The sequence below is a fragment of the Symphalangus syndactylus genome, chromosome 18, assembly GCF_028878055.3.
Source record: "Symphalangus syndactylus isolate Jambi chromosome 18, NHGRI_mSymSyn1-v2.1_pri, whole genome shotgun sequence".
Lineage (NCBI taxonomy): Eukaryota > Metazoa > Chordata > Mammalia > Primates > Hylobatidae > Symphalangus > Symphalangus syndactylus.
In genome coordinates this window covers 81156615-81180139 of record NC_072440.2, presented here as the reverse complement: position 1 = coordinate 81180139, position 23525 = coordinate 81156615, and the positions used below count along the sequence as shown (strand labels likewise).

At 47.7% G+C, this 23525-nt stretch overlaps 1 protein-coding gene across 5 annotated transcripts in view; it reads right to left on the bottom strand.

Moving 5' to 3' along the window:
* GALNT14 (polypeptide N-acetylgalactosaminyltransferase 14) overlaps window positions 1-23525 on the bottom strand; it is a 232784-nt gene that overhangs the window by 42686 nt on the left and 166573 nt on the right. For all 5 annotated transcript variants that reach the window (XM_055252509.2, XM_055252515.2, XM_055252511.2 and 2 more), the window contains exons 3-6: window positions 13136-13234; window positions 5357-5424; window positions 2906-2971; window positions 2613-2734 (exon numbers count right to left, since the gene is read on the bottom strand). In XM_055252509.2, the coding sequence (XP_055108484.1) occupies window positions 2613-2734; window positions 2906-2971; window positions 5357-5424; window positions 13136-13234 (355 nt within the window). The remainder of the gene's footprint in view (window positions 1-2612; window positions 2735-2905; window positions 2972-5356; window positions 5425-13135; window positions 13235-23525) is intronic.

Here is a 23525-nt window from a genome sequence, read left to right as displayed (position 1 = left end):
CCCACCGGTTTCTTCCCCAGCTAAGTACTCCCAGACTTAGTTCTGATTCTGCAACCTTAACCTTTAGTTTTTGTTTAACATACTCCAGTTTCCTTTTAACTCCAGGCATGAATGGTAGCAGGATGATATAGCTGGCCCTAGGGTAGTGTCAACAACTCACAGGCAGAAAGACTTTTTTTGGGGGAGGTAAAGGATCCTGCTGGGGAGTAGAGTTCCTCTACTTCTATAACCAGGAGGTGCTCAAATGTTTTCCATATTTCTTCCTCACAAATAATTTCCTTCCTTTTTTTTTTTTGAGATAGAGTCTTGCTCTGTCACCCAGGCTGGAGTGCAGTGGCACAATCTCTATTCACTGCAACCTCTGCCTCCCTGGTTCAAGCGATTCTCCTGCCTCAGCCTCCCGAGCAGCTGGGACTATAGGTGCGCGCCACCACGCTCAGCTAATTTTTTATATTTTTAGTAGAGACGGGGTTTCGCCATGTTGGCCAGGATGGTCTTGATCTCCTGACCTCGAGATCTGTCCACCTTGGCCTCCCAAAGTGCTGGGATTATAGGCGTGTGCCACCGCACCCAGCCGAATTTCCTTCTTTCTAGAGTTTTTGTGTTGCTTCTACTTGCGGTCACTTACACTGTGCTTCCCTTTACTGGAGGCCATTTGTGAAGCAGTGTGGCACCAGTGCACAAGGAACCCAGCGGACCTTACTAAGCAGGGTAAGGATACCTTTTACACAGCCCATTCCAACCCTTGGGACTCTGCCCAAAATAGGTGCTCAGGAAATGTCTGTTGATTCATTTACGGGTAGGAAGCAAGCTTGATTTTCTCCTCTTCCAACCATAACACCTCCCCATGGCATCTAGTTTTTTTATTATCATTTCCAAACACTGAGCACCTACTCTATGATAGGCAGGGTGGCCACAAGGAGTCATTAGTGCCCCCATTGGATTTGTAAGCTATTAGGGGAGGCAGAGGACTAACCCAGAAGAGGAAATGGTGGGCCAAGGGAGCAATGACTGCCAGGAGTGATCCTAGCTGGCCACACAGTCAGGAAAGGCTGCCTAGAGGAGGGGAGCCGTGGATGAGGCCCCACAGAGCAAGGGGGTTTGTGGAGAGGAGGGGAAGGGCATCCAGGGACAGGAAGGGCTTGGTCAGAGCTGGAGCAGTGGGAATGTCAGGGCATGTCCAGGGACAAGGGGCTGCAGAAGAGAGCATAGAGGGAGGGGTGCATTTGGAAGGGACTTCAGTGCCAGGAGAGGCCCTTCAGTGGGTATCTGTTCATGGCAACATTTCCCAATCCAGACCTCTTTGCCTAGAAGATATCAAAAAAGAGTAGGAGAGGAGATTTTTCTTCTTCCTCTTTTTTGTTTTTGAGACAGGATTTCACTCTTTTTGCCCAGGCTGGAGTGCAATGGTGCAATCTCAGCTCACTGCAACCTCTGCCTCCTGAGTTCAAGCGATTCTGGAGAGGAGATTTTTCTAAACAGCACTAAGTGGATGACGAGCCGTCCCAATCTCAGAGAAAATGGTTACTGATGGACCTTAACCTCTAGGCCCATGTGACAGAACTTTGTAAACCCACTGAGGTTATCTCATTGGAATGAACAATGTTGGGAAGGATTTCCTTGTTTTCTTCTCAGCAGACGACATAGCTTGATTCTTTAGTCCTCTTAACACTGTCGTTATGCAGGTAGGAGTTTAGGAGCTACCATGAAGAGTGAGCAGGGAATAACCACAGCACAGAGAAGATGCTGTTGAGGCGATGCCAGCGTTCTGGTGCTGGTGGTACCAACTAGAAAACATTGGACCTAGTAATATAATTGCCCTGACTGTTTCCTCTTTAGTGAAGTGGGTATATTAAAAATACCTGACTTCCTACTTCACAGATGGCTATAGGAGTCAATAACTCAGGAAGAGGAACATACAGTACAAATGCTAGTCATTGAATTGATACTGCCATCTGCAATTGCCACACATTCTGTAGATCAGTAGGGAAGTGGATAGACTTCAGGGAATGTAAAATAATAAGAAAAATTAAATTTCCTTTCACTTTTTGGGGAGTAATTGAGACACTGGAGGAATGAAGCATCCAGAATTGTAGAGTAATTTAAGGGCAAAGAGGGGCAAGGAATTCAGGTCTCTTAGCATCTAGCCTGCCTGGCTTGGTGTAGCCTTTGGGTGAGGGTAGAAGTAAGACAGAGGCCCCAGGAATTAGAGGGTAGAGCCTGGTTAAGTTTGCTGCCTCCTTTCTACAAAAGACACCCATAAGGGTTCTCAATCTGGAACCTTCTGCTCTCCGGTAGAACTGGTTCTGGGCAGTTCATTCCTGCCCAGGAAACTGCATATGTTATGTCCCAGCTGTCCCAAGTGCAGGCCTGCTATGGGTGACAGTCCCAGTCACAACACATCTCGGTCCTTGCTCCACCACTGACTGCCGTGTGACCTCACACACGCTGCTCTACCTTAGTTCCTTCATCCATAAAATCGGGACTGAGATCTGTTCTGCCCACCTCCCAGAAGAACTGGGGGTGCATATGTGAAGTAATGAGCTTGAGAGAGAGCCTGGAGAAAGCTGGGGCATGAGGCCTGGCCCTGCTCCTCCCTCAGCCTCACTCACCTCTTTGACCCGGTGCAACAGAGGCTGGAGCCAGTCCCTGTTCACCTCACAGTGGCTGTCGAGGAAAGTCAGAGTGGTGCCCTGGGCAATGTCAGCGCCCCGAATCCGGGACCGGACCAGACCTGCAGTCAGGAACAAATGATGAAGTGGGTGCCACTGTCACTCCATTGTCCAGCGAGACCAGGAAGAAGCCACCCAGCATTCCCCAGTGATCACCCCAACACACACACACCATCACACCTTCGACCCCCGACACTCACACCAGAGGATCCCGCACAGCAGCTCAGACCTACCTTGCCGTTCATTATTGCGCAAGCATTTTACCTTGGGCAACTTGATGAGCTGTTTACAGTCATCAGCTGCAAAGACAAAAGGTTAAACCAACTGAGCACTGGGGGATGGACCTACAGGTTACAATTGTGTGCACTGCAGGTGAACCTGAAGGGTAGGTGAGGCAGCCCTTCTAACTGCAGAGCGCGGTCCTGAGTCCAGGGTGTTTCCAGGCTGTGAGGGGCTGACAAATCGCTGCTGTCATACAAGGTGGCCAGTCTAGGGCAAAGAGGCCTCAACAGGACCACTTTGGAACAGGTCAGTACACAATGGCACCTGTATACTTGCTTGAAAATGTTCCCAGGTGGAAAATCTTGGCCTAGTCACCTGGGGACATTTTTCTTTTTTGTTATTTTTCTCTTTAAACAATTTTTAATTTAATTTTTTAATCTTTAATTCTTATGGGCACACAGTAGATATATATATATTTATGGGGCACAGGAAGTGTTTTGATCCAGGCATGCAATGTGTAATAATCACATCATGGAGAATGGGGTATCCATCCCCTCAAGCATTTATCCTTGTTATTAATACAAACAATCCCATTTCTGTTTTCTTTGTTTTTGAGACGGAGTCTCGCTCTGTCGCCCAGGTTGGAGTTCAGTGGCGCAATCTCTGCTCACTGCAACTTCCACCTCCTGGGTTCATGCGATTCTCCTGCCTCAGCCTCCCGAATAGCTGGGACCACAGCCATGTACCACAATGCCTGGCTAATTTATGTATTTTTAGTAAAGACAAGGTTTCACCATGTTAACCAGGCTGGTCTCGAACTCCTGACCTCAGATGATCCTCCCGCCTCGGCCTCCCAAAGTGCTAGAATTACAGGCATGAGCCACTGTGCCTGTCCCCATTTCTCTTTTCTTATAGGCCATTCAAAGCACTGGTCAATTTAGTAGGTCTGGTAAAAACTGCCGAAAGGCTAAGAATAGATGAGATTTTAGACTTTCCTTCCAGCTCACAGACCTGCTTTTGGAAGGGTCCCACTCAGCATGCCTCCCATTACACAGAGCTGCTTCACTTCTCCACCATACAGGAAACCCCATCCTAGGCATTTGTCCCTGTCACTCCCTGGCTTGCCTGCTACTCCTCACTCCTTTGGTTCACCAGCTCCCTGGCTCTGAACTCCAGGTCTTGGCTCCACCACTGTGGTTTTGCTTTATTAGTTTATTGACCTTGGCCTCCCTGCTTGGCTCTGAACTTTAAAGAACAACAGAAAAGACTTACACAGGCTTCTGGGCTAGGTACTGTTCTAAGCACTTCAAACATGTTAACATGTTTAATCCTTATATAAACCATATATACCATCTCTGTTTTATAACAAGGAAACTGACGTGCACGAGGTTGATTATTTGCCCAAGGCACATAGCTAGTGAGTGATTTACAGGTCTAGGATTTGAATCTAGGCAGTCTGGCTCCAGCGTCCATGTTGTAAACACTGCTATTCTGCTTGCAGGTGAATCCAGCAGCACTCTCTTCTCTTGCCTCAGTGCCAGGCTACCCCTCAGCAGGGCCAGTGTCTGCCCACCTCCAAGCTCTTCCTCACTGGGGAAGGGAGAGCAGATCCTCACGTTCCAGAACTCAGAGTCTTGATCTCATTACTCTAGGCCTCATGTACAGCCCACTTCTGCATCACCGCCAGAGGTTCCGAGGCTGCACCAATGGGTGTGGGTTTCCAGCCTTCCTACAGCAGACCCCAGTGTGGAGGTGGCTCCCAATGCCCAGCTTCCAGCCTCAGAACTAGTGGGGGTGGGCTCCACTCCGATAGGACTTGGAGCTGTCCACAGTTGTCATTCCATTTCCCTCAATTCGTCACCAGGAAGAGGGTGTTCTGCCTGGTTATGATTGACTGCACAGAACTGTACCCAGGCTCCTGGGAGGATGGCCTTCGGGGGAGGTGTCGGCACTACCAGTACGTTAATTCTGACAATGCTTCGACTATTATTGTACATTTCAAATTTGATGCACCCATGTTTTTCTTGGGGAGAGTGGATTTGCTGTGAATTTGGATGGGACTCAGGTTCTTTGATAGGATAACTGGAGGACACGAGGTAGAAAATGAGCAAGTGTGTGGAAAGGTTGGAAGGCAGCCCTCACTGTGTCATGGCCAGGTGACAGGATGTCCCATGGGGTCCGGGAGGTCCCAAAGACAGGGCCCACCTAGACCTCCCAGGAAATGATAGGAAGAGGGCCTTAGCTCAGACTGCGGATTATTGCAGATAAGCCAAGAAATTGTTTTTTGGATATAAAGCTTCTCTCCTTCTGAGCCTACCCACGGACACTCAAAGACTTCCGTACCTATTACAAACCTGGGCTTTTCCCCATTCCCAGAAAACCAGCGGACTCACCTCTGCCTGTTACAGAGTGGCTGGGAACAGACATTCATGTCTAAAGAGCAAGTGAGTGACATGACTTACGGTCATTGCTGAAGTCATCCACTAATATGATTTCCCGGATCAGATGCATAGGGGTGCGGTTTAATACGCTGCAAGACGGAAAGAGAAAAAAATCACTGTGACTTCTAGTGGCAAAATATATGTACTAACCTGAGTTTTAAATAGACACCATTGCATTTAAGGAATGAAAAATCAGAGCACCAAAGGGCTTGTCCAGTCATATTGCTTATCTGTGAGCCAGCAGGAATGTAATTCTGCCTTCACCATCTTAGTGAATACCTCCACCACCTGCAAAGCCACCCAGACAGAAACCCAGGAGTTAACCTCAGCAACCCTCCTACTCCCTGAAACCCCACAGCAAATCAGTAAAGACTGGCTGGTTTGACTGGAAAATGTCACTCAAATCACTTTCACTTCTTATACCTCTACCCTGATTTAACCTCTTCTGTCTGGTTTATAGCCTCAACTTGCCCCAGCCTCTCCCAGGCCATCTTGCTCGTGGTCTCCAGAGTGAACTTTCTGACAAGGAGCTTTGATTGTGTGACTCTCCTCGCCAATGCAAATAAATAAACTGACAGCCCCCCAGGGGCTCCTCACTACTGACATCCCAAATCCTCAGCACATTCCTAAGGCCTTTGCCATTGGAAGCTGGCCCCCATTTCCCCACCTCCCATGCCCAGTGCCGCTGTCTGAAGCTGTCCTGCTCATTCATAGCTGAAAGCCTCTCTCCTGTGCTGCCCACAAGGACCAGTTTGAATGTCACTTCCTCCCTAACAGCTTTCCAAGCCACTTACTGAGAATTAATTGCTTCCTCCTCTGGGATCTCCTGGCAGTTTGTATCTGATCCTATGGCTTTTCTCATTTCCCAGCCCCGAAGTTTGGTTTTGTACCTTGCCCGCCTGTGGTCCCCTCTGGAGGGAAATATCCCAGGGCAAGACCCTTGACCCATTGCTCTCTTTATTGCCAGAGTCTAGCACAGAGCCTTGGTTCATAACTATTCCCTCGAGGGATATTTACTGAACACCTACTATGTGCTCAGCACTGGGCATATGATGATTCTACCCTCCAGAAGCTTGTGGTGTAGCAGCTACTTACTGCAAGCTGTGTAATCTTGGGCAAGTTACTTTACTGCTCTGTGCAACAAAGAATCCCATCTAGAAAACAGGGATAATAATAGGAGTACTTATTTCACAGTGCAGTGGAGCAAATTAAAGGAGAAAGTGTATAAAAAGCATTTATCATGATATTTGGCACTTAATGATAACAAATGGTTGCAATTCTTTATTATCACTTAATTTGGTGCATCATTAATGATTTTTGAATCTAACTGACTCAACTTACCCCTCCTGTGCTGTGGATCTCTACCCAGGGGCAAGGTTAACTCTGGGTCTTAGGCCTGACTGAGATGACTGGATCCTGCTTCTCCTGAACACCCCAAACCACGTGACTACTCAGAAATATGCCTGGGCCACGCCAGCTATCACAGGATTCCCCATGATGTTGCAGAGGGGGTTCAGAATGGGTGCAGGTGGAGGCACTGTATGCAGCCCTCCTCCCAGGAGGGCCTTTCTGAGCCCTGATTGGAGTGCACTACCCCTTCTATGCAGGATGCAGACTCTCCTGTAAGAGAACTTAGCCTGGAGCTACCATATTTATGAAGCCTTGATTCTCACCATGGCAACTAGTATCAGGTGGAGAGAGGAACCCCAACACAGTCCTGAGCCCACTGTGTCTGTCTTCAGGAGCTCATGGTCAGTGAGGGGAAAGAAGGCTGCAGCCTCTGCCAGAGGATGGTGGAAGGGGACTGTTCACCATGATCGTCCCAAAGAAAACACATACAAACAACAACCAGCCCTCTAATCAGGGAGGGAGGCAGGAGACAGCGGAAAACCTGCTGGAAGAATAACCCTAATGAGGTTTGATTACGGCTGTAGCTTCTGCATTCAATTCCGCTAAATCCCTGCCAGCTCTTTGAAATTCAAGAGTTCTCTTCTGCGAACATCAAAAGGTAAATCGCATGCGGCTCTGCACTGGTTGAACTGAGAGATGATTAGTGAATAAAAAATGTCCAGAGTTTAAAACAGAAAAGAAAAAAAAAAAGGAAATAGTCAGCAGTGAGTGCTAATTAGACCATTTCGTGGTAACACCTGGCTTGTTTTTGCTTCTCTAATCAGAACAATTGGAGTGATGGCGGAGTCCCCTTAAACATGGCCTGCGGCTGGGAGGGCCTGAGGTGGGCATGTGCTCTGGGTGGTCAGAGGAGAAGGTCAAGTCCAGTCCAAGGGACCTAGCCTGGCCTAGGTGGTCCTCCAGGGCCTTCCCTCGTGCACACCCACTCTCATTCCCTCCACCCAGGGAGGGAATTGTTGCTCAGGTCTCCCTCCCTTGCTCTCACCACTGCCTCTACAGCAAAGCAAATCCACTCTTTCGTCCAGGCCCAGCACAGGATAGCTCTTCTCAGCCTCACCCCGACTCCAGCTGCCTTCCCCACACCCTTCCTTACTCTGCCTCAGCATGGGAATAAATGCTGTCCTCACTCTGCCTGGGATTGTTCTAGAACAGAGTCTTCTATATGCAGCTCATCTCTCTGCCAGAGGGCAGGTACTCAGGCGGCTTCTACACCTGCTGCGCCCTAACTATGGACCCTCAAGGAGCCCCCAGAGGCCGCAGGGCAGTATGGGCAGTGTGGGCTCAGAGGCCAGGTGGGCTGCACCACCCACTAACTGTGCAATCCTGAACCAGATAGATGTTGGTTCGCTCCCAGCCTTCGTTTCCTCCTGTAATTACATTTTCCTTGTAAAAGCAGGCGATATTAATACTTGACCTACTTCACAGGCTTTTGTGCGTGTGAAATGAGGAAATGTATTTGAAATTGCTTTGTGAACTCCACGGTGCTCTATGCAGGCAGGTTTTATCAAACGCTCCATAAATACCAGTAGAATGAAGACCCAAGGCCAGCTGACAGTTGAGTTTAGTCATTCTGGAGTGACACTAACTTGGGTTCAAGTACTGTTTCTTTGTATCCACCATTCACTAGCTGGGAGAGCTTCAGTAAGTACTGAACTTTTAGCACTATAATTTCCTCAGCTGTGTGAAAGGAGCTCACCATGCCTGGCACACAGCAGCTGCTCTCTGAATGGGGGTATTGATATTAATAATATTGAAACTAATAATAGCAATATGCATCACTTTCCCAAGTGGGATCCTGGAGCCAGTAGCATCACCATCACCTAGACACTTGTCAGAAATGCAAATTCTTGGGCCCCACTCTAGGCTTACTGGGTTAGACTTTCTTTTTTTTTTTTTTGAGATGGAGTTTCACTGTTGTTGCCAAGACTGGAGTGCAATGGCACAATCTTGGCTCACTGCAACCTCCGCCTCCCAGGTTCAAGTGATTCTCCTGCCTCAGCCTCCCGAGTAGCTGGGATTACAGGCGCCTGCCACTATGCCCAGCTAATTTTTTATTTTTTTTTAGTAGAGACGGGGTTTCACCACGTTGGCCAGGCTGGTCTTGATTTCCTGACGTCAGGCGATCTGCGTGCCTCGGCCTCCCAAAGTGCTGGGATTACAGACATGAGCCCCTGTGCCCAGCCTGGGTTAGACTTTCTACAGATGGGGCCCAAGGAACTGTGTTTTAATAAGCCCTCCGGGAGCTTCTGAAGCCTGCTCAAGTTTGAGACCCACGGCATTAGAACTCTGCTGTCTGCCAGGGCTGGAGGCTCACAATATACACCTGTTGTCACCGCTCAGGCTCACTATATGCCAGGCACTGCTCCAAGTCCTTTCCCTATCTGAAATTACTTTATCTTCTCCACAGTGATGTCAGATAGTTATTATTAGCAGTCTCTGTTTTGCAGAAAAGGAAACTGAGGCAGAAGAGCTAACTTGCTTGCTTATGATCACACAGCTGTTAAGGGCAGAGCCATGAAAATCTGGCCCCAGAGTCCAAATTCTTAACCACCTTACTCTGAGAAATGGCTCCCCTAGATCTGGGATATTATAAAAAAGCAACAGTAAGAAGACTCAATACATAAAGGGATCCATCGCCCATGCCTCAGAGCCCCCATGGGAGGGGCAGTGGTGAAGGATGCCCCAAGAGGACGGTGACAGCGCTGGGTCTCCCATAAACATGCGGACTCACTGCATCAGGAGTCAAGATAAACTACTCTTCAGGGTTTGTTTACTCTCTAAGTGAGAATGTCCCCTAATTCATCAAGGTCATGCTTCTCTACATCCACCCCATCATCTGTGTACCCGACTGAGCCTCCACCTGGCTCTGAGTGCCCCATGTGAGCCTGTCTAGTCCCCAGCTAACTCAAGAGCTTAGGGGGCCAGAGGGTCCGGGCAGGGGGGTTGCAAAGAGCCTGACAACAAAGCCTGTCCAGAATTCCAGAAAGTTAACAATGAAAGGTACCTTAGAGAAGATCCCTTTATTGAAGACCTCTGAGACAGGACATGCCCTTCAGTCAGTCCCCTCTCAGTGGCTAGTGATTCATTTGTGCAACAGGATAGGGAGTGAAAGGGAGGTATAGAATCTTAAGGCATGGAAGTTTCTAGAAGTAATCTTTCCTGCCTCCACCTCTAACATTCATTTCTGCCCTGCCTGCTTTTGATATAAGCTCCTGGTTGTCTACACATGCCTCTCAGGTCCCCGTTTCGCTGTTTGTGTGTGTCATACTTGGGTCTGAGCTTGGGGCTGGCTGACATCTGAAGTTCCTAGGAGGCAGGAAATGGGCTCTCTCAGCTAAGTCATCTGGCACGTCATGGGTGTCTTCTGAAAAGTACGGGGCTGATGGGACCCGAGAACCCTCGCAGAGTGCAGGGTTCCAGGGCCTCAGGGCAGCCCTCCATCAGGCAGGCAGACAGACCAGCTGGGCTGTACCTCCAGGAAACCCAGGAAACCTGAGGCCTGATGCCTCCACTCTCACCACGTGCACCACCTACCCCACAGGCTCAGGATGAGGCTCCAACTGGTGAGAGAGAAGGAATGTGTTCTGCAGGCCACAAAGCTCAGGATACATTTAACATGGTAATCTTATTATTAAGTATCATTAATACCATATAGAGGTGGAGGAGCGGCAGGAAGAGGAGAAACATGTCTTAGAGTCTGAGCACAGCAGCTAAGGGACCCTCCAGGACATAAACACTGTTAGGGAGGCCTGGGGGGCCTAGAAGCCCCCATATTACATACACTGTAATGCCCCCAAATGTCTGAGACATTCCCAAGAGGAAGGTGTATTGTGGAAATGTGACAGAATTAGAAACATGAAAGATATTTTTATCATCATTTTCTACAGATGTAGTTAATAACGTGCCCCAGGGTCACATGGCTAGGAAATGGTAGGGTTTGGATTTGACTCCAGGTCTTCTGACTCCAAGTGTGGCACCCTTTTAAGTATCCGATAGCCTCTTCTCTTTGATCGAGCACTTATTCCATGCCAGGCACAGTTCTCAGTCCTTTAGCCGAATTAACCCGTAGCAACCCTATGTACCAAGTACGATTAGTATTCTCATTTCCTTGGTTAGGAAACTGAGCCATTGGGAGGTTAAGAGATGGATAAGATAAGTCCTTGCCTTAAAGGAGCTCACTGAAGGTTACATGCTGCAAAAATGCAAGTACTGGAGTAGTGATATGTAGAGAAGGGCCCAGAGGAAGCCCCTGATGGGGTGCATGTGTGTGACTGTGTCAGGGGATGGAGGCGCCCAGCATCAGAGAGCTTCTTGCAGGATGGGCAGGGAGAGGCCAGCCTGGAAAGCGAGGAGCCTCTCTCAGATGCTAACGCTGTTCTCATGGAAACGTCTGGCAGGCATGCCCAGTCATGATCGATGGAGCAGCCACCATGGCAGTGGGGAAGGTAGAGGTTGCAGTTGGTCTACTCCATGAACCTGCCCTGGTGCCCCAGCACATCACAACAGCAGGGCTGTGGTCTGGCACTTCAGAACCAGCCACCTCCACTTCCCTGTGTGTCCTCTCAGCCTGGATGCCCCAGACGCTCCTCCCCTCACCACAGGATACCCAGGAGAATTGGGCCTCCTCCATCACTGTTGTCCCCACACTTAACCAGCCAGGCACTTTGTTGTCGTTAATCTACCCCAAGACTCCCGGTGACACCTGACAGTGACTTGGCACATTTTCCTGTCAAGAGCTATTGCCTGGTTGGGAAATCAAATTTGAATCAAGTGGCTCTTGGGGTGATTACAGAAGCCAGGCTGGGCACGTGGCTGGAGGAAGAAGCCAGCCTGTCATTGCCAAGGATGTCTTAATAGCAGACAGGGCTGTCCCCTTGGACGGGTGGAAGCACTGGGCTAAAAACTGTGTGTCTGGACAGGTCCCCCCCATGTCTCTAAGGGATGTGGTGACCGTATACAGTGGACATTCATCATTCGTGACAGGTGGAGCTGAAGATTTGGTGCCTTCCCTCAGGGTGACCCTACTGCAGGACTTACCTCCCATCACCTGGAACTTCCCACTGCCCACAGCCATGCGGGGGTGGGAGAGACAGGAAAAGTGTAGCCTGCATGATGGAAACAATAAGAGATTTTGCTGTGTTTCGTGCGCTCTCTGACCCATGTTTCATCATATTTTCTTCTCTGTGGCATCGGCACCAGCTGATGTGCTGCTCAGCAGGACAGGAAGGATCTAATGAGCCGTGTTTCATGGGGACATGGAGGTACTGCGGGTTTTTGCTCAGCTGCGGGATGTGGCTGTGGCATTCCTGGCCCTAAAGGATGCTGAACGCCACCACTGGGACTAGCCTCTCCCTACTCAGGCTGACAAGAAGGAGGACTCTGAGATCAGAGTGCAAGGCCTGGAATCCTGCCTCACTATCACTGGCTAGGCGACACTGGACCTTGATTTAGTATCTCCAATGTCAGTTTCCTCAGCTGTGAAGTGGGCGTGGCAGTGGCCTCCTCACCTCTGCAGCTGAGGTGCACAGAATATGTGCCAGAGGAGCTGGAGTGAGGGCGGCTGCTGTCATTGCCATCTGAGAGGTAGATACTGCTGGTGGCCTGAGGGAGGGAGAAGAGGACAGATGACTTCTGGAGGGGAGGGTGGGCATGGGGGAAGGGGAGTGAAACAGCCAGAGTCTTTGGAGAATCTGGGGGAGGAATTCCTGGGTAAGTCTTCTGGGTGCAGATCTATGTTCTGAGGGGAGTTCTGCTAGGGCCTGGCACCGGGACTTGGGCACATCAAAAACCCATGCAGACCAGAGGCCATCCATAGCAGGATACACCTATTAGAGCAAGAACACGACCCAGAGGATGAGTGGACTGAAGCCCAGGGGAACAGGGATGGAACTGCAGGTAGATGATCAGGAAGGCAAGCCTTAGTGATTGCTGCAGGCCGTTCTGATTTGCATGGCCCCTGGTGAGTGTGTGGGAGGGCAGAGAGTCACGGTGCTGGGTGCTGACCCCAGCCTGATGCTGGGGCTGGGGTGTGCACTCAGCCTGTCAAGGCCTCAGCCTGTTCCTCATTTGTGGAAGTCAGAACCCATGCTCTAGAGGCAGCCTGGCAGAGTAGGGAGGCCGAGGGCTCTGAGGCTGCTTCTTCCACTTATTCTCTTTGACCTTCTGCACATTACCTAACACCACAGGCCTCTGTCTTTCTATAAAATGGATAATAGCCTCCCTTACAGGAATGTGAGGAGTGACTGAAAGGACACATGTGACATATAGAATAGTGCCTGGCATGTAGCTAGATGTGTCTGGTGCTCCTAGTACAGGGCTGGGCACCTGGGGAGCAGACACACTGTCACCAAGTGCTGGCCTGGAGCTTGGTGACGAGCAAGGATGCCTTACCTGCGGATGGTCCTGAGCAGCGTGGAGCGGGCCTCATTGTGGAAGGTGATGATGATGCTAGTGGGTGGAAGGTCCGTGCAATACACCAGCAGCGTGCATCTGGGGAAGGAAAGGCACAGAGCAAGTGACACCTTCAGGGACAAAGCATATCTGGAGGGCTAGAACCGAGGGCATCTGGGTGGGCACCCCTATGCCAGATGCTTGATATCTAGAGGGGCTTCCCCAGCTGCAGAGCACTAGGTAAGACCCCACAGCTTCACCTGGCCCTAAGAGGGGCTGGGGAGCTCCAAGAATGACTAAACCTGAATTTTCTACCACCTTGGGGGAACCTGGGCTTGGAGACAAATTGAGTTGATATACGGAAAATAAGTGTGGTATTTCTTGCATGCCTGAGCTAGTGCACAGTGGCTCCTGGTAGCTGCATGAATACAACTCCAAGTCTTGGGCTCTGCTTCCCACTCTGTACCCTTTCAGTCCATCTGCCCACACCACTAGCCAGTGGGTAGATTCCAGTCGGCAGAGGCTTCACTGTGTTCTGGGCTAACAGCTTCAGGCTACCATGTTGTGCTGATGCCTGGCCCCTGCAGCACACACCTAAATCTGGCATGTAAAAGAGGCAGAGCCCAAAACCCTGGTATGAACGATAAAACCCCATCTTGAAAAGGCATTCACTTCCATGTATCCAGGATTATTTCCTATGACAATTACATCTGGGGTAATTTCAATTTAATACCTCGCTGCAAGTGAAAATTGTAGCCTGCAGCTTGAAAATTACTATAATAATGAAAATAAACCCGCCAAGTGAGGCTGGTGGCACCAGGGGCTATCACTGGGTAAATGCTTCCTCCTGTTTCTTGCTATTTCGGGGGATGTTCAATTATTGTGGGGAGCTGGGGGATATTAAAAGAGGAAGTAAATAACAGATTTTAGGGAGTCAAATATTTGCTTTTTTCATTTTCTATTTTTTTCCTAGGCCTGGGGCTTTTAATGTAGGGTTCAGAGACCCAGGGATGGACTTCAAGGGACACGTAAGCCCTCTGAAATTGTTTGCAAACTGTGTGTATAAATGTGCATTTTTTTTTCCCTGGAAAGATAGTTCATAGTTTTCACTAGTCTGAAGAAAGTCTGTGGCCTAAAACATTTCAGATCCTTAGTCCTAGGCTAATGGCCCTGATGTCGTGTTGGCCTCTCAGATAACTCTGATCAGTTTTTTCTACAGGGGCATATGCTGAAGGCTCATGGTGTTGGTCCAGGGAACTTATTTAGAAAAAGCCAGGCGGGTGGAGCCAAGATGGCCGAATAGGAACAGCTCCGGTCTACAGCTCCCAGCCTGAGTGACACAGAAGACGGGTGATTTCTGTATTTCTGTTTGAGGTACCGGTTTCATCTCACTAGGGAGTGCCAAACAGTGGGTGCAGGACAGTCGGTGAAGCGCACTGTGCGCGAGCCGAAGCAGGGCGAGGCATTGCCTCACTCGGGAAGCGCAAGGGGTCAGGGAGTTCCCTTTCCTAGTCAAAGAAAGGGGTAACAGACGGCACCTGGAAAATCGGGTCAGTCCCACCCTAATACTGTGCTTTTCCAACGGGCCTGGAAAACAGCACACTAGGAGATTGTGTCCCGCACCTGGCTCGGAGGGTCCTATGCCCACGGAGTCTCACTGATTGCTAGCACAGCAGTCTGAGATCACGCTGCAAGGCGGCAGCGAGGCTGGGGGAGGGGTGCCCACCATTGCCCGGGGTTGCTTAGGTAAACAAAGCAGCCAGGAATCTCGAACTGGGTGGAGCCCACCACAGCTCAAGGAGGCCTGCCTTCCTCTGTAGGCTCCACCTCTGGGGGCAGGGCACAGACAAATAAAAAGTCAGCAGGAACCTCCACAGACTTAAATGTCCCTGTCTGACTGACAGCTTTGAAGAGAGTAATGGTTCTCCCAGCATGCAGCTGGAGATCTGAGAATGGACAGACTGCCTTCTAAAGTGGGTCCCTCACCCCTGAGCAGCCTAACTGGGAGGCACCCCCCAGTAGGGACAGACTGACACCTCACTCGGCAGGGTACTCCTCTGAGACAAAACTTCCAGAGGAACTATCAGACAGCTGAATTTGTGGTCTCACGAAAATCCGCTGTTCTGCAGCCACCGCTGCTGACACCCAGCCAAACAGGGTCTGGAGTGGACCTCTAGTAAACTCCAACAGACCTGCAGCTGAGGGTCCTGTCTGGTAGAAGGAAAACTAACAAACAGAAAGGACATCCACACCAAAAACCCATCTGTACATCACCATCATCAAAGACCAAAAGTAGATAAAACCACAAAGATGGGGAAAAAACAGAGCAGAAAAACTGGAAGCTCTATAAAACAGAGCACCTCTCCTCCTCCAAAGGAACGCAGTTCCTCACCAGCAACGGAACAAAGCTGGATGGAGGATGACTTTGACAAGTTGAGAGAAGAAGGCTTCAGACGATCAAACTACTCTGAGCTATGAGAGGAAATTCAAAACAATAGCAAAGAAGTTAAAAACTTTGAAAAAAAATTAGAAGAATGGATAACTAGAATAACCAATGGAGAGAAGGGCTTAAAGGAGCTGATGGAGCTGAAAGCCAAGTATCGAGAACTACACGAAGATTGCAGAAGCCTCAGTAGCAGATGCGATCAACTGGAAGAAAGGGTATCGCTGATGGAAGATGAAATCAATGAAATGAAGCGAGAAGGGAAGTTTAGAGAAAAAAGAATAAAAAGAAATGAACAAAGCCTCCAAGAAATTTGGGACTATGTGAAAAGACCAAACCTACGTCTGATGGGTGTACCTGAAAATGACGGGGAGAATGGAAGCAAGTTGGAAAACACTCTGCAAGATATTATCCAGGAGAACTTCCCCAATCTAGCAAGGCAGGCCAACATTCAGATTCAGGAAATACACAGAACGCCACAAAGATACTCCTCGAGAAGAGCAACTCCAAGACACATAATTGTCAGATTCACCAAAGTTGAAATGAAGGAAAAAATGTTAAGGGCAGCCAGAGAGAAAGGTCGGGTTACCCACAAAGGGAAGCCCATCAGACTAACAGCTGATCTCTCGGCAGAAACTCTACAAGCCAGAAGAGAGTGGGGGCCGATATTCAACATTCTTAAAGAAAAGAATTTTCAACCCAGAATTTCATATCCAGCCAAACTAAGCTTCATAAGTGAAGGAGAAATAAAATACTTTACAGACAAGCAAACGCTGAGTGATTTTGTCACCAGCAGGCTTGCCCTAAAAGAGCTCCTGAAGGAAGCTCTAAACATGGAAAGGAACAACCGGTACCAGCCACTGCAAAAACATGCCAAATTGTAAAGACCATCGAGGCTAGGAAGAAACTGCATCAACTAACAAGCAAAATAACCAACTAACATCATAATGACAGGATCAGATTCACACATAACAATATTAACGTTAAATGTAAATGGGCTAAATGCTCCAATTCAAAGACACAGACTGGCAAACTGGATAAGGAGTCAGGACCCATCAGTGTGCTGTATTCAGGAAACCCATCTCACGTGCAGAGACACACATAGACTCAAAATAAAGGGATGGAGGAAGATCTATCAAGCAAATGGAAAACAAAAAAAGGCAGGGGTTGCAATCCTAGTCTCTGATAAAATAGACTTTAAACCAACAAAGATCAAAAGAGACAAAGAAGGCCATTACATAATGGTAAAGGGATCAATTCAACAAGAAGAGCTAACTATTCTAAATATATATGCACCCAACAAAGGAGCACCCAGATTCATAAAGCAAGACCTGAGTGACCTAGAAAGGGACTTAAACTCCCACACAATAATAATGGGAGATTTTAACACCCCACTGTCAACATTAGACAGATCAACGAGACAGAAAGTTAACAAGGATATCCAGGAATTGAACTCAGCTCTGCACAAAGTCGACCTAATAGACATCTACAGAACTCTCCACCCCAAATCAACAGAATATACATTTTTTTCAGACCACAGCACACCTATTCCAAAATTGACCACATAGTTGGAAGTAAAGCTCTCCTCAGCAAATGTAAGAGAACAGAAATTATAACAAACTGTCTCTCAGACCACAGTGCAATCAAACTAGAACTCAGGATTAAGAAACTCACTCAAAACCACTCAACTACATGGAAACTGAACAACCTGCTCCTGAATGACTATTGGGTACATAATGAAATGAAGGCAGAAATAAAGATGTTGTTTGAAACCAACGAGAACAAAGACACAACATACCAGAATCTCTGGGACACGTTCAAAGCAGTGTGTAGAGGGAAATTTATAGCACTGAATGCCCACAAGAGAAAGCAGGAAAGATCCAAAATTGACACCCTAAGATCACAATTAAAAGAACTAGAAAAGCAAGAGCAAACACATTCAAAAGCTAGCAGAAGGCTAGAAATAACTAAAATCAGAGCAGAACTGAAGGAAATAGAGACACAAAAAACCCTTCAAAAAATTAATGAATCCAGGAGCTGGTTTTTTGAAAAGATCAACAAAATTGATAGACTGCTAGCAAGACTAATAAACAAGAAAAGAGAGAAGAATCAAATAGATGCAATAAAAAATGAAAAAGGGGATATCACCACCAATCCCACAGAAATACAATCTACCATCAGAGAATACTACAAACACCTCTATGCAAATAAACTAGAAAATCTAGAAGAAATGGATAAATTCCTCGACAAATACACCCTCCCAAGACTAAACCAGGAAGAAGTTGAATCTCTGAATAGACCAATAACAGGTTCTGAAATTGTGGCAATAATCAATAGCTTACCAACAAAAAGAGTCCAGGACCTGATGGATTCACAGCCGAATTCTACCAGAGGTACAAGGAGGAACTGATATCATTCCTTCTGAAACTATTCCAATCGATAGAAAAAGAGGGAATCCTCCCTAACACATTTTACGAAGCCAGCATCGTCCTGATACCAAAGCCTGGCAGAGACATAACCAAAAAAGAGAATTTCAGACCAATATCCTTGATGAACATTGATGCAAAAATCCTCAATAAAATACTGGCAAACTGAATCCAGCAGCACATCAAAAAGCTTATCCACCATAATCAAGTGGGCTTCATCCCTGGGATGCAAGGCTGGTTCAACATATGCAAATCAATAAATGTAATCCAGCATATAGACAGAATCAAAGACAAAAACCACTTGAATATCTCAATAGATGCAGAAAAGGCCTTTGACAAAATTCAACAACCCTTCATACTAAAAACTCTCAATAAATTAAGTATTGATGGGACGTATCTCAAAATAATAAGAGCTATCTATGACAAACCCACAGCCAATATCATACTGAATGGGCAAAAACTGGAAGCATTCCCTCTGAAAACTGGCACAAGACAGGGATGCCCTCTCTCACCACTCCTATTCAACATAGTGCTGGAAGTTCTGGCCAGAGCAATCAGGCAGGAGAAGGAAGTAAAGGGTATTCAATTAGGAAAAGAGGAAGTCAAATTGTCCCTGTTTGCAGATGACATGATTGTATATCTAGAAAACCCCATTGTCTCAGCCCAAAATCTCCTTAAGCTGATTAGCAACTTCAGCAAAGTCTCAGGATACAAAATCAATGTACAAAAATCACAAGCATTCTTGTACACCAATCACAGACAAACAGAGAGCCAAATCATGAGTGAACTCCCATTCACAATTGCTTCAAAGAGAATAAAATACCTAGGAATCCAACTTACAAGGGACGTGAAGGACCTCTTCAAGGAGAACTACAAACCACTGCTCAATGAAATAAAAGAGGATACAAACAAATGGAAGAACATTCCATGCTCATGGGTTGGAAGAATCAATATCGTGAAAATGGCCATACTGCCCAAGGTAATTTATAGATTCAATGCCATCCCCATCAAGCTACCAATGACTTTCTTCACAGAATTAGAAAAAACTACTTTAAAGTTCATATGGAACCAAAAAAGAGCCCGCATCGCCAAGTCAATCCTAAGCCAAAAGAACAAAGCTGGAGGCATCACGCTACCTGACTTCAAACTATACTACAAGGCTACAGTAACCAAAACAGCATGGTACTGGTACCACAACAGAGACATAGATCAATGGAACAGAACAGAGCCCTCAGAAATGATGCCACATATCTACAACTATCTGATCTTTGACAAACCTGACAAAAACAAGAAATGGGGAAAGGATTCCCTATTTAATAAATGGTGCTGGGAAAACTGGCTAGCCATATGTAGAAAGCTGAAACTGGATCCCTTCCTTACACCTTATACAAAAATTAATTCAAGATGGATTAAAGACTTAAATGTTAGACCTAAAACCATTAAAATCCTACAAGAAAACCTAGGCAATACCATTCAGGACATAGGCATGGGCAAGGACTTCATGTCTAAAACACCAAAAGCAATGGCAACAAAAGCCAACATTGACAAATGGGATCTCATTAAACTAAAGAGCTTCTGCACAGCAAAAGAAACTACCATCAGAGTGAACAGGCAACCTACAGAATGGGAGAAAATTTTTGCAACCTACTCATCTGACAAAGGGCTAATATCCAGAATCTACAATGAACTCAAACAAATTTACAAGAAAAAAATAAACAACCCCATCAAAAAGTGGGCAAAGGACATGAACAGACACTTCTCAAAAGAAGACATTTATGCAGCCAAAAAACACATGAAAAAATGCTCATCATCACTGGCCATCAGAGAAATGCAAATCAAAACCACAGTGAGATACCATCTCACACCAGTTAGAATGGCCATCATTAAAAAATCAGGAAACAACAGGTGCTGGAGAGGATGTGGAGAAATAGGAACACTTTTACACTGTTGGTGGGACTGTAAACTAGTTCAACCATTGTGGAAGTCAGTGTGGTGATTCCTCAGGGATCTAGAACTAGAAATACCATTTGACCCAGCCATCCCATTACTGGGTATATACCCAAAGGACTATAAATCATGCTGCTATAAAGACACATGCACACGTATGTTTATTGCGGCACTATTCACAATAGCAAAGAGTTGGAACCAACCCAAATGTCCAACAACGACAGACTGGATTAAGAAAATGTGGCACATATACACCATGGAATACTATGCAGCCATAAAAAATGATGAGTTCATGTCCTTTGTAGGGACATGGATGAAACTGGAAAACATCATTCTCAGTAAACTATCACAAGGACAAAAAACCAAACACCGCATGTTCTCACTCATAGTTGGGAATTGAACAATGAGAACTCATGGACACAAGAAGGGGAACATCACACTCCAGGGACTGTTGTGGAGTTGGGGGAGGGGGGAGGGACAGCATTAGGAGATATACCTAATGCTAAATGACGAGTTAATGGGTGCAGGAAATCAACACGGCACATGGATACATATGTAACAAACCTGCACATTGTGCACATGTACCCTAAAACCTAAAGTATAATAATAAAAAAAAAAAAAAAGAAAGAAAAATCCAGGCAGCTCTGTTCAGGACTCAAGAATGGGCTGGGCGTGGGTCATCCAGGAGGAGCTAAAAGTTAGGGAAGGAAGTCTCCAGGGGCAGAGATGGAGGAAAAGGTTAAGTCTTGTCCTTCAAGCCTGTCCTCTCTGCCAGAGACAATTTCTCACCATGTCCTTTCTGCTCCACCTCCTGAATTCACCCCTCCTCTCATGTCCATGGCCTCTCAGACAGTCCTTTTTTCTCAGGGGAGCACTGCAGCAGCTTCCTGACCCATCTTTCTGCCTTCAGTCTCTGCCCCTGCCAGTCATGTCCTGTCCACCACATAGCTCTGCCAAAGCTTCCTCTGGTTTGAATCCCCCCAGCAGTTCCTGATGTATGAAGTCCAAACTCCCTATCACAGCCTTCTAGACCCTTCAAAATCACAGTCTTGTATGCTGCCATGACTCCCTGCCATTGCTCATGCTATTACCTGTGCATGGAGCAATGTCCTTTCTCTTTCCTCTACCTGAGGACTCTTATTCAACCTTCAAGACCCAGGGCAAATGTCCCCTCTGCTGTGAAGGTGTTCCATACTCCCCCAAATAGGTAAGGACCTGTCCGTTGTGTTGCCATCATTCTGTACATAACTCTTTTCTAGCAGTTCTCGTGATGAGACTCTCCTCAACTTGACTGTGAGTTCCTCCAGGGAAGTCCCATGGCCTTGTCCATCTTTACATCACTAGAACAGGATTTAAGTATGCCAGTTGTCCATTAATGGAGAAAGGGAGAAATTAAGTCAGGAAGTGCGTTCCTAGGTCAGCTGAAGACAGCCTCTTCCAGCTTTCTAAAGTGTGACAGCCAGCCCGCCGATGGCTGCCACTGATCTTCACCAACTGGGTTTTATGTCCTTGTGTAGCCCCTCCCTCACTGAAGCAGGGCAGGGTCATTCATATGACCCACAGAATATGGTAGAAGTGACAGTGTGTGTCTCCCAAGGTTAAATCACAAAAACATTGCAGGCTCTGCCTTGGCAACTTGGAGGGAAGCCAGCTGCCATGCTATGGGGACACTCGAGCAGCCCTGTCTATGGAGAGATGTCCAGGTAGAGAGGAACTGTGGCCACCTGCTGAAGGCTGGCACCAATCTGCCAGCCATATGAATGAGCCACCTTGGAAGTGGATCTGCAGCTCCACTCAAGCCTTCAGATGACAGTGGCTACAGCAGACTTCCAACTGCAGTTCAATGAGACTCTAAGCCAGAACCACCCAGCCAAGATGCTCTAAATTCCTGACCCACAGACACTGTAAAGATAATCAATGATTCTTGTTGTTTTACACTACAAAGTTTAATCAGGAGTGATTTGTTGTACATCAGATAACCAGTACAAAAAGGGAAGGAGAACGCCTTGAAACAGCTCCCAGTGAGAAGAGACCTTGGCCTTGCTTATCTTTGGACACAGACCTGACTCACTTAGGAGCAGAGGAGAGGGAGGGCATTGCTTGTAGGTGGTTGAGGTGGAACCAAGGTTGAGGGAGACCTGGAGGGAGTCTTAGTTGGCAGGTGGCAGGTCTGTGAGAGCATGGAGGGGCTTGGAGAGGCCCAGGCAGAGGGGAAGGAGCCAGTATGGTCAGCCCCAAGAGGAACAAGTGGATGTCAGGGAGGAGGACCAGCATCTGTCTCTCCAACAGAAGCCAACAAGTCACAGAGCTCAGCAGAGCCTCCTGGTCTGTCCATAAGAGACAGCGGAGGAAAAAGAGCCCAAGCAGAGTGACTCAGCAGCCTGCCACCACCAGGACCGGGTGTGTCCAATGGCCAGGCCTGAAGCTGCTCCTGGCTGCTGTGGTCCCTGCCATGGGGAAAGATGCTGTGAAACCCCTCATGGGGTTAGGACGAAGGCACTGCCTTGGGGATGCTTCCTCTTCCACATGCTGGGAGGCAGGAGGACCCCACAACCCAGTTTTTGTGGTGCAAGTTACTCAGGGGCAAGCTGGGGAGGGAGGTGGTACAGAGAGTTATCTCCTTTGAGAGCTTTTGGGGACAGGGGCCATTTGTCCTGCCTTGGAGGACCAGCTGAGGAGGCAGGTATATTGACCACAGTGACACAGATGCGTGCACACACACAGTTATGCAGAGGCATAACTCTGCCTGGAGTGGCAAAGATGGCTTCGTGGAGGAGGAGGTGCTGGATCTCATGGGGGTGAAGTAGGGAGGGACGGACAAAAATGGGGCACAGAATTCCAGTCATGGGCACAGAGCTAGACCTGCAGACCAGGTGAGGCAGTTCCCAGAATCCTGGCTTGGGGGATCAGGATACCACTGACCAGCTGTGGGTACGTGAGCCAATCACCCACCTCTCCAGCTTTCCATCTGCTCCTCTGTAACACGGAATGGGCCCAAGGCTCTCCTGCTAAACGCTCTCACAGCATCAGCTTTCAGAAGCTCTGACCATAGCTAACACTCAATACGCATGGTTAGGAATGTCACAAATGCCATTTTGTAACTGAGGCTCAATTGTCAATCGGCATCCGACATTACTTTCCCAAGCCTCAGTTTCTTCATCTGGAAAATGGAGATAACAATTCTGGAAGAGTTTCTCCCTTAGACTATTACTATGTTAGGTGATTACAGATGCTTGACAAATAGTAACTATTATTGTTTTTAGCATCAGCCCAAATCTGCAGATGACTCTGCCTGCTGGGTGGAGCCAGATCTCACAGGGGCTGGAAAGGCATCTTTGGTGGGGGGGTTCTGTCCTGTCCCACAAGCAGGTAAGGGGCACTGAGAGGCAAGAGGAGGAAGAGAGATCAAAGGATGCAGCGTCAATGTGAGTGAAAAGAACCTGGGCTCTGATGCCTGGATTTGAGTCTGGACATGTCGAGAACCAGCTGTGTGCCCTTGGACACATCATTTACCCTCTCTGAGCTTCAAGATTGTTCCCTGAAAAATGAGGATAAATACACATTTTTGTTGTGA